The sequence below is a fragment of the Paramacrobiotus metropolitanus genome, unplaced genomic scaffold (genome assembly GCF_019649055.1).
Source record: "Paramacrobiotus metropolitanus isolate TYO unplaced genomic scaffold, Prichtersi_v1.0 Parri_scaffold0000143, whole genome shotgun sequence".
Taxonomy (NCBI): Eukaryota; Metazoa; Tardigrada; class Eutardigrada; order Parachela; family Macrobiotidae; genus Paramacrobiotus; species Paramacrobiotus metropolitanus.
Window position 1 is genome coordinate 126,723 of NW_026570363.1, and position 12,004 is coordinate 138,726.

Consider the following 12,004-nt stretch of genomic DNA (forward strand, 5'->3'; position numbering starts at 1 on the left):
TGGTAACTAAAGGTCACAAAGGTACGGAACGGTACGATGTTGATGCAGCCTTTGGCAAATTTAACTCCCGATTACTCAGAAACGCGTGTATAGTTCTTACGTGTCAACCAAACGAGCAGTTATATGTGCAAGCTAGTTCAGATGCGCAAGATTTGCTTTTACGTCACGCCTAACGGAAAACAAGCTGTAGCGTCAGACTAACGCTTGGCTCACTTCCTGTTTGGCAAGTAATTTGCAGCCTAAGTCGCAGTTTGCGTAATAACGCAATTCGAGTGTTTGCGTCACTTTGTAGGGCAATTCTTTGACTAGGTACTCGGAAGGATGTTACAACATTCACTCTCTTCAGTCGTTGTTCAGATTTGCGTAGTGAATGTCACCGTTAATTACGAGTAAATAGGCAAAAAAGTCTTACGACGTTTCCGGTGATTAACTGGCCAGGAATAACAAGAGCGGAAGTTATTCGTCTCGCTGCTGTGTCTACCTGCTTGTTAATGATATTGAAAGCGTGCGGCCAGAATCGCACAGATTCGCCAGAATCGCACAAACAAAGCAATAAACTGTAAGCACTGATTACGACGGAAACAGTTGATAGTTATATAATACGGTAAAACGACAATTACCACTTACTGTACGAGACAAAAAGCCATAAACAAACCATAATGTGAAATAAAATTGCTAAAATCGCAAATTACAAACTCTTTAGGAAAAACTTCCCTGGAGCAATCCAAAAATCACAACAAAGATCAAGCTAAAATCCACATTAAAAGCCCACGGAGCCCACAGAGTCTACCTAACTCAACATGGAAACTTTTAGTAAATAATCGTTAAGTTAACACGTTAATCAGCACAGTCTAAGCACTTCACAGTGGCGTCGTGCCGTTTCTGCTCATCGGAAGAAATACGGCAGATGTGGTATGGAAATCTTGCAGCAATGGCGCATACCGATCTGCCCGCTTAAGGATAGCAGCGCCTCCGCTGCCTCAGCCCGCGCATGTCCGGAAGGGGTCGGAGACAGTTCTCCAGTATCGCTTTCTTCATGGGATGGACCGGACATTAAAATGCTACGGACCCGTTCCATGGTCACACCCAGTTGCTCGGCAATACTGGCGACGTGGAACTCCCCACCAAAAAAATCATCAAAGGCGTCCATCTGCTGCTCGTCGTCACTGCTAACCTCTGCAAAAATTAAGCAATGTAAGTCACTGAATGTATTTACAGTTATACGTAGAGATTCGACGGACAAACTAAATAATACACAAAAAGTACCGGGTGGCACCGGTCCGCGGTTCAAAAATTATTTCTGATTCATATCCGCTGGATTGAACGGATATGATCTTTTGTTTGAGCAATACTACGATGTGCCTCAAAGCCCGATCACTTTGTGAAAATGCGGCTTGAAACACCAGTCACTCACGCATCCCATTTCTTAGAGGAAACGAACCGGTATGTGGTAATAAAATCGTGTACATTCACGAAAACATTCGTGCACTCCCAAACACTTTTTCGCAATGTTTTATGGCATTGGGAAATGATGCATTATACTAGCGCGAAAACCGCTTGTGCGAGCAATATCCCAGTGGAAAGTTGTGAGGTAAAATTAAATTCTAGAACGATTAAACGCAAACGTCATACCAAACGTCTCGTTAACGACTTATATTCTTTTTTTTGGAAATCACTGTAGCCACCACTTTTCACCCCCGTTTTTTATAGACACCCATTTTCGCACCTCGTAAATTAAAGCACCCGCTTTTACAATTATTTAAATAAGAACACCGTGTTTGCGGTTATTACAGACACCCATTTCATTGTCCATTTTCAGGAATCTGACATTTACATAAATTGTACGTAAACTTTTTGTTGATTATGACCTTTCCACCGGGCAAAATGACAATATCAACTAAAACGTTTGGATCTTTGACATGAATTTCGTTGAATATTTTACTTGTTCCAACATTTCTACCGCAGTTCTCCAACCTCGGTCAGTTATTTCCGCTTTGATGGGAATGTCTGCGATCGATCGTCAGCACTCAACAGCCTGCAACATCTTTGCCCGTCTCATTACCCATTTGAAGTTGTACGGTTGTTAATGCCTTTAGCGACTTCTTGACTGATAGTTAGTGATACCATTGTCTTTTTCTCCGCCGAGTTTACAGTTAGCAGTCAATTTTCTGGAATCTTCTTCCATCTTTTCTGAATGAGCGTGTGGTTGTAATCCACGACCCCATCGTTAATCCTTAGAATTTTCGTACGCGCACTAAGCGCATTTAGGTAGGCTACAGCACCTACCAAACGTTAAATGCGCATATAGCCAACTGTCTAATGGTGCCTATAAAATTCCGGGTGTCGTCTTAAAAGAAATCAATTAATATAAAAGGGTGCCTGTAATTCCTTTTCTAATTCAGTTTTTCATTCCTTGTTTTTAAATTCAGTTTTTAAAACATGCTGGAAAGATGGGCCCGTGTCAAAACTATCTGTTCACCTTAATGCCATATCAGCGAGATTCGAAGAAGATCGAGCCGTATAACGCGACTTTTGGTACATGGCATACCTGAATGCGTTCAGCATATTCGGAATCTTTCTTACCGTCGTAACTCCGCAACCGGAAGTTGCGTGCGTTGACGATTTTCACGTCAACATACACAAGTTATGTGGCTTAAGCGTACGAGTGCACCATGAAATAATGCAAAAAAGCGTTTAAGGGTGAGTTCGTACCTCTCTATAAAATCAACCTCTACCTCTACAGCCCATTTTGTACCTTCCTATAAAACTGGCCCGTTTTTTTGTGCACTGCATTCCACGTATTCCGACATGTGCTCCATCTGTATTTACGGTGTATTCTTAACAGATTTGCATTAGATGGTCTCTGTTGATTGTCAAAAAGCAATAAAGCCGAAATATTTCTTGAGACGGGTCAAAACGGTACGAAAGAACCACCGTAACAGGTATCCATTCAACGGGGTATGTGTTAGGGAAAGTTTTTTTTCCCGCAATTTGTTTCCAGGGCAATATTTCTGATATACTGTATCCTGAGAGTACTGTACGTCACCATATTTTGTTTTGGTTTCTTAGTTTTTTCAGGCTTGGGTTATTTAACTACTGTAGAACAGCAGTCAATACTTAGTGAATAAAAGACGCATACTTGGAATCCGGTACCATGCTGGAGGAAGTAGACAGTAGTTATAGAGGCGGCTCAGGCGAGATAACAAAGTTTGAGGAATACTTTGGGAATACAGGCGGAATACAAATTGTATACGTGGAAATACGGGCACACTCCACAGCACTTATCAGTCCTACCTGTATTACTAACCAGGGCACATAGGGGTCCTCCAAATTCAGAAAAATTTCATATTTTGTAAAATGGTAGTATACTATCGTAGTATGGTTAAAAAAATATTTCATCTGCCATGGTCAAGAGGGCGTGGCCAGACAGCATTTAAAAGTTTGCATAGTATCACATACTATGCAATGCAGTGAGTGGAGTTATTCGTAATTAGTTTTATATTAAATATTTACCGTAGCACCGTGAACTTTTGAAACTGTTGAGTGGTGATGTAAACGAAGACCACGTGCGGCGACTCGTGTCACTGCTGCCTAAATCCACATTTTCGAAAATCTGTTATGAAATGCAGTACGAGTACATATCTGCTAATTAGTAAAAGAAGTTTTTTGCACGGTTTACTCGTACATACAATACTAACTGATAAAAAATTTTCGAAAATGTGTACTGGCAGCAATGACACGAGCTGCCGCACGTGGGCATCGTTTACATCACAACTGGACAGCTGCAAAAGTTCACGGTGCTACAGTAAAAATTCAATATAAAACTAAATACGAATAACTCCGCTCACTGCATTGCATAGTATGTGATAATACGCGAACTTTTAATTACTGTCTGGCCACGCCCCCTTGACCATGGCAGATGAAAATATTTTTTTAAGCATACTGCGATAGTATACTACCATTTTACAAAATATGAAATTTTTCTGAATTTGGAGGACCCCTATGTGCCCTGGTAAGGTACTTTTAGTCTTCAACGGTATTACCACATATTTCATTCGTAATCTGTCTGTATTTCTACTGTGTTTACGAGGTGTTTACATTATATAGCTTTTAGTCATGACTGTTGTCTTCTTTAGTGAGTCCCGGTATTCTCCCTTTTCCCCCCGTTTTTCTCCATGCATCTGCATTCTTGGATTTTTAATTAAAAATATTAAAATACGCGCTGAATTCCGGTAGAATACTTGCGGAACACGGAAGAACTATATCTCGGTACACTAAAGAAGACTGGAGGCAAACATCAAAGTCAGATAATAAACAAATTGTTATTACGGTAGGATTAGGGCAGAATACGCAGGATTACCGGCCCATTGGTAAAGAATACTTAAATCACATTATAGCGGAAGCGGAGAATACGATATGAGTACAGTACGAATACAAGCGGAATACCTATGGTTAGGAATACAGTAATAAGAAGCGGGGTCGATTTTTTAAAGTGATACGAAAAGGGCCATGTCTATAAAGGTGATATAAGTACAAATTAAGGGTGCACGAAAGTTTCCGTGAATGTGCCCGAATTTCGTACATTGTAGCGAAACGCACTTCTTAACGAGAGGTTCTACCGTGTTCGCTATCTAAGCCGCAGAATCGATTGCACGCAATGCGCGAAGCGCTAATAGCAAACCCGAGGCAACTAATAACACCCAAAATGATTATACTACACATTCCAATGAAATAAAAAAATTGTTTGCATGTTTTAAGCGAAAGAAACCGAAGTTATTCACTACGATTTTTTAAACTGTTATAAAAAATTTCATTGATGTCAAAAAAATTTATTTTTTACGCAGATACAGTGCATACTGGAATATGAAAAACTTTGTGAAGAGCTTTTTTCAATAAAGTTTAAAATGCGTTTAAAATTTGCATTTTTTGACACCCGATGACACCTTTATTTTTATGTACGGAGCTGGGAAACAATAATCTAGAAAAACGCTCCACAAAGTTTTTAACAAATGTTTTTTTTTGCATACTGTTCAAAGTTGGGAATTTTCTTAGGTTTTCTAAATTAGTTATAGATTTTACGGATTAAATTTGTCAAATTGCGCAGTATTTGGCGAAGAACTTTCTTTGTTCTACACTTTCGTGGAATGCTTCACTTTTGCGCCTGCAGTGCCGCCACAATAATATGAGCGGAGAATGACCACTGGCGCTCACACAACAGTGTTAGGCCTATCCCTTTGTCTTGCGGGACTTGTTATCGCTTAGTGTCCTCACTGTGTATACATGCTTTTGGTCTGCTTTCTATTACAGCTGCCATTCGATTGTTATTCTAACGCCTTTTTCCTTCTTATTCTATTGCCAGTTATGGTCATTAATTCGGCTGTGCGCTTTCACCACAGGTGGCAGCAGAGCAGAAAGATCTTCAGTCCGCCAAAACAATAGGAGCAACTATCACAAAAAAATTTAAAAAATTTTAAGTTGCCATTCGATTTAACCGAACTTTGGTCTGAAGGTGTACCAGACCATGTTGATTACAGTTACAAAGTTTCGAAAATCAATATTTTTGTAACCACGACATGGTAGAACTTCTTCTTAAGAAGAAGTTTCTTCTTACAAAGCTTTCAAAATGAATGTTTTCCGGGAACTCGGCATAACCGTCTCTGATGTTATGGTACTTGCTTTTGATAAATAAACACACAAATCTTCCCGTTGCATATCTCGAAACCCAACGCGTCACTGTGCACGTTTCTTTGATGTTTTGCTTTATTACGTAAATTGGACGCAGTGCTTAACCTACCGTTGTGGCTTTCCACGCAACCGAAAGCAATGGCCTCAATATCGGTGAAATCGATAGCCTCTTCCAGAGGTGCTTCCGGAGCCGCTGCTTCCTCATTCTCGCTTAGCGATGACGGGTCATGGGCTGTTTGATTCTCATCTTGAAGCTTCGGAACGCCGTGATCACCCCTGAAACTTTTTGAACATCCGAGACGGGATTTCGGGCGACGACGTAGGATGGACTTTGGCTGTGACGCCGGTTGAAGTTGCGGTTCACCGTCATCGACGTCATTGACAACGCGTACCTCCCACATGTCGGCTTCCTGGCTGGCTTCCTTCAGGATCTTTTCTACAACCCAGGTACCGGCCTTGGTATGCTCCTTAATGGTCGCATACGTGCAACCCTCATCCCGCAGTTTCCGCACAATCTCCTGCAAATAAGACGGGAATCCAACATTAAAGATTTCAAAGTTAAACGCTGAAATAGAGTCATTCCAAAATCAAAAGTGGCATTAACGTACATTTTCTTAATATTTCATCTAGAAATTTTCTTTAGGTTGCTCTGTAAATAGGTCCGAATACAAGCTTGTCGAGGAATCGAGGGAGTAAAGATACAAACAGTGCACATTAAGCGCTTTATTGGCATCAGAATGATGGCTACTACACTACAATTGTCGCAGTAACAGTTATTTAATACAAAACTTCCAATATTATTTTAACTTCTGAAGTAAGTATAAGGTAAAACAACAAAGAAAATATGAAGAAATATGGACATATAAATATTTGAAGTGCACCAGCCATGCCTAATGCTACGGTCACACTTCAAGTTTGAAGGCCTTCGCACAGTGCGAAGACGAAAAGTTATAAGAAGTGTGAGCGCACACTGTTCTAAGGGAGCATTCGTATCGAACAAAAAGTGTGAGCGGCTTTCGCACCTTCTTCTTAAAACGTGTGGGAAAAGCGTCTTCGCACCGTTTTTGGTGGGAGGGGACTTTCTTCCTCCTTCGCACAAGTGCGAAGGTTTGATCTTAATGGTCAAAACCATGCAATTTAATATTTAATTACATGGTATATGCTGCTATTTAATATTGTGTGCATTGAAGGTATAAGTGGTAACAGTGGTTCACAGTTTCACGCAGTTTTGCAGGAGTTTACATAATGCACACATACCTGCAATTTTAATAGCAGCGCAGCCAGCGCTGCACATGAAACGCCATCTACTAAAGCACAACGAAAACCACCAGTTGGCTGACCTCAGCAGTAGCCGAAAACAGGGGATGACGTCTAGTTTTATCATTTTATGTATTGTATATGTACTTTTAGCATATATAGGGGAAATCGATAGCATTCTATACGCCTTCCCTGTACTGCTCCAGTCATCCGTATGGCTTTCCACGTCATGGCCGAGGAGGGATTCTTAAAAGCGCCACATTTATACCTGAACATTGATAGCTATAAAGTCGCTTTAGCAAGCATATCTCGAAATGCGTACGAATGATTACCTTCAAACTGCCTTGTACCTGTATTTCAGGAAAATCTCTTTCCTGTTTTTTACAAAAGATTCACAAAGACCTCAGAGTTAAACGTTAGAAAAACGAATTTTATGGACTTCCGGCGCGTGACACAGGTGGCAGTGACAGTGGCACCGCCCCGCGTGATTTGGCTCACATTTAGAAAGTTTTCGAAATCTTCCATCCTTTTAATTTTCGATTTTCGGGCGCAAGAGTGGCTTCTTCTGCGCAACTTTGGTTGCAGAATGAAGAATAAATTACGAGAATCAATCTAACAATAAGTGTTAAATGTGCCTTTTTGAACCAGATTTGTGAACACTCCCAAGATTCTGGCTGCGCGGCGCACAAAAATGTGCAAATTCTACTGTCACTGCAGTGACTGCAGCACTTTGTTGATTACACGGTACATGTACCTGCATCCATGTAGAGGTATTATGCAGCAGCTTTAAAAAGCCCTGTTCAGCCTTGACGTGGAAATCCATACGGATGACTGGAGCAGTACAGGGAAGGTGTAATGTATGCTATCTATTTCCCCCTATATGTATCGCAATATAGGCTCTCTGACAGTATGTTTACGGCACTCAACGGTCCTCGTTTGGCACTTAGCAGTAGGTGCATCACCGACCGAAAATTTACCGGCCACATTTTGAAAACCGGAAACTTCCCGTGCATGTCCACGACTTTCATACTATGTACCGGGTCACTGCACGGGGTATACGTATATGCACTAGCGGAGTTACATAACAAAAGCACATAATGCGTACTTGTAAACTGTTTGTTATTCAACCCTACCTGCAGATGCTGGTATTTGTACTGGCCGCGCCCCGGAAAGGACTTTCCATGCTGCTCCAGCAGCGTCTTCAGTTGATAGCGATTCAGTTTGAACTGGCACATAATGTCGGGGCCACTGGCTCCTTGGTCGAACAAATGCAGTGCCGTGTTTCTCTGCTCCGGCGTAAGAGGAAGGTTGTCCCGTTTAGAGAAGCTGCGGCCTGCTTGATAAATTACACTGTCCACGGCCGAATCAACCACTTTGACGTTGTGTACAATGTCCGTTCGTGCTAATCCTTTTTCGAACAACTGTAGGATCAGTTTCCGTTGCTCCTCACTGACGGCAGGCTTCGCGGCGTCGGACGGGTCATCAACCGGATCGGCAGCGCGTAGTATCTTATAGACTGTTGTCAGGTCAACTTGCAGCCGCTTGGCTATCTCGATTCTTGTGCACTGTTTGTCACGATCCAACCGGAGAATCTCCTGCTTTTGTTCGTCCGTAAGCCGCTTCTTCTGCACTCTTCCTTCCTTTAGCAGAAACCGCCCTAGTGCGCTGTGGTTGATGCCCGCGCGTTCCACAATTTCGTTCCGTGTGGAACCCCGGTCCAGCAGTTTGAGAATGAGTTTCCGCTGCTTCTTGTCCATTCCTCTCCCGGCAGAAGACTTGAATTATATTTCTACTTCACCTAGTACAATGAAGGAAGCACTATCAAGTTGTGGCGGAATTACGACATTAACACCACAAATCTTTTAGCAAAACGTTCAGGATGCCGTGTCTAGTGTCTACAAGCCAGAAGCCCACATTCCGGAAGTGTGAGTGTTGGCGGAATCGGAGCTCGTGCAGTTGTTTACGTATGTGTGCAAATCCAAATCTTATTACAGTGAAACGTGAAACTTCTCTATAACATACACCCTCCGTTCCAGGCTTTCTGAATGTTACACAGAGGTGTATGGTATACAGGAGCACTGCCTCCAGGGGCACTGCCCTCAAGGGCTCAGGGGCGTAGCCGCCGGGTAGGAAGGTGAATGTTAAGAGGAGTTTCACTGCAATTTTTAACCTAAATTCGCGTTAGTTTTACTTATTTGCACGCGCATTCGTCCCTAGGCCTGCGTGAAACGTCCCTATTTTCCTAGAAAGCGGCATGACAAAATCATTTTGTTTAATAATTTAAATTACAAAAGGATAGAATTCTAAAGTTAATGACATTCTGCACTTTACGAAAAGTGGGCAGGAAGAAGGTAAAACTGACCAAAACCATGGGGGAAAGACCACGAGGAAGGACGTCAGAAATTGTCAACGATTTCTCTGACAATTCTTCTCAGTTCGATATCAGTTATTTCGGGTTATAACTTCTTTCGATTCCTCCATGAAGGACGTGCGGACGATATTGGTAATATTAGCTGCATACGTTTAAAGAGAGAGAAACAAAACAGGGAAACTTACTTGTGGAATGTCCTTTGTACGAGTACAATACATTAGCTGTACCTTACTTACGTACTTCGTTGATAATGAGTTCCCCATAAAACTTTATGATAAACAAGAGCGGGATTATGACGCTGCGAGTACTGCTGAAATGCAGATTAGTCTATATTCAATCTTCAAAAAAGTACACGTCCCATCAGTGTTGACTGCACTGTTACCGAATCGGTACCGCCAGCATCCTTCTTCGGTCGATATGACGATCGATGGAGTTTTCAGTTTGGTACACGCACCTTGCATACAGTACGTGCAACCATCCATTGTTCTCATACGAAGCGGATGCTCGATTCTTAGAAAATTTGATTTATTTCTGCCCCTCTTTTGTTATGCAGCACTGACAAAAGATTAATGAGACAACACTTAATCAAAACATACAAAGCATGTAGATTATGCTGGTGTAACTTACACCAGCATATTCTATGTGAGCGAATACGGCTCATCGGCCTTTTCCAAACACAATATGTACGTATAAAATGTCCCATAAAGCAGTTTTTTGGGTCATGAGGAAGTTAGAGCATCTCTAACTTCCTCATGACTGAACGAAAGACGAAAGACCGTACAGAGAACGAAAGACCGTACAGTCATTGAATGATACGTAACTGTCCGCCTGAGTATATTCAACTGGTAGTCCTGATACGAGTACATACCTGATAATATGAGTACATACCAGATATCAGATGCATTTGACCTGAATTGTTTTGTTGCTTGACACCTTAAATTAAACCACTCTTTTATGAAACAACTTCCAGTTGAATTTTTTTGGGATGGTCTATTTCTGATACTTGTGTTGATCGAAAGGCCCGAAAGCCATCACGACGCACTGTATGTCGAAGTTACGCATTAACGACATTTTCAAAATCTTAATAATTATTATGTAAATCGTGCATCACTGTAAGTCAACAATACTGCTGTCTTAATTATTCATTAAATCTAAATTGTTCACTACAGTTACAGTCCACACATTCGAAATGGCTCGCTTACGGCGCCGCGCCCCCGTCCACTGTGCCCACTTGTAGCTTTCGCCTGAACGGTTTTGTCTGAAACACGTATTGAACCCTCGTCAAAAAGTTTGTTCTAAACTGTGTGAGACCGGGATCACTAGCGTTCACGTCAGTGGCGCTAGGCGCTACGCCTTTGGATTATGGCCTGTGTTGTGTCTCGCTTCTGATTGGTTTATGTTTTGTTAGTGGGCGCGGCATAGCACGTGCTGCACAGCGTTGCACGCTGTTGAATGGGCTCCACGCTTTACGATCGAGCTGCGCCGATCAGTGTTGATTTTCTGTTGAGCAGATTTGTCAATATTATTAAAAGTCAGCGATTACGGTGCGACGTTTTGTGTTTCCGCATAGTTCGCGAACCATATCGTTTCGCTCACTCCACAGGATAGATTCTGTTTCTGTCTCTGTATCTGGATCACAGCTGGATCTAGCATTAGATGGTAGCAGAGCCGACAGCGGTTCTCTGATTTGATTTGTGTCAGGCAAAGTTGGCCTGTTATTTGACGTGAAACCCGACCAGTAAGGCACAGGTCTATCCGACAGCAAAGCGCAACACCACAAGCGGTGCAAGTTCCTCATCTGACGTGGATTTCCAGCCTTGTTTTCGGTGCAGCGTCTTCAGCGAAGACCTGTACTGTTGCAGGGACTGTGCAAGAGTGCAAGAGTTCAGTCGCCAGTGTTCCTCGGTGTAGAGTCTTCAGCGAAGACCTACACTGGTGTCATTGGTACTCGGCAAGGATTCAGCGAATCCTAAGCCGTGGGGCAGAAGCGCCGAAACGCCGAAAGGGGCGTACGGAAAAGACCGATCAGACTCCTCCAAACTGGAGTAGAGCGCCACCACTGTTGCTACGGCAGTCAGCCGGCACAGTAACCTATCAAAAGCGTGCGGCACCACCGTTACGGTAAAACCGGCGGCAGCGCGGGAACGGATAGTGGAAGAAGAATCTGGATCATCTGGATCGATTCTCGTGGAACGGACGAGGAAACAGGTAGAAAACCCGTTATTAATTACGGGATTGGTTAGATGGTAAAATTCTCATTTTTCATTGGTCCGTACTGAGCTGAGCGTAGAAGTAGGCGGAGTTTTGCACGCGGCGCGCATGTCTGGCCGTTGACCGTGACGTCAGGCAGATAAAAATTTTTTAACGGAATAACGTGATTGGTCAGTTATCTGAGCTGTGATTGGCCGAAATTTGAACTGAATATTTTGAGCTAGCGGACCAATCAGAAAGAAGTAAACAACCCGAATGGGGATTTTCCGCTGAACTCTAGCTGTAATGGGAAATTTGATTTGAGATAAGATAATTGAGACGAAAAGTGACCTTTTGAGTTGAGACAAAGGAAAAGTGACCTTTGATCGAATTGAGCTTAAAAGTGACCTTTAACTGGAATTGAGCGGAAAGTGACCTTTAACAGAAATTGAACTGGAAAGTGACCCTTTGAGTTGAGTTGAGTCGGAAAGTGACCTTTGA

General features: G+C 42.4%; 1 protein-coding gene across 1 annotated transcript; it reads right to left on the reverse strand.

Moving 5' to 3' along the window:
* Window positions 1-850: 850 nt before the first annotated feature.
* Window positions 851-6,181, reverse strand: LOC129599326 (uncharacterized). Its single transcript, XM_055497538.1, has 3 exons — window positions 6,169-6,181; window positions 5,795-6,121; window positions 851-1,176 (listed from the first exon to the last, which is right to left on the reverse strand). The coding sequence occupies exons 1-3, from the start codon at window positions 6,179-6,181 to the stop codon at window positions 887-889; spliced, it is 630 nt and encodes a 209-aa protein (XP_055353513.1). The 3' UTR covers window positions 851-886.
* Between the last annotated feature and the right edge of the window lie 5,823 nt (window positions 6,182-12,004).

Excerpts from the sequence above, each read along its gene's own strand:
- LOC129599326 (XM_055497538.1), bottom strand. Across the intron at positions 1,177-5,794 it reads TTGCGTGGAAAGCCACAACG|AGGTTAGCAGTGACGACGAG; the intron begins GTAGGTTAAGCA and ends TAATTTTTGCAG.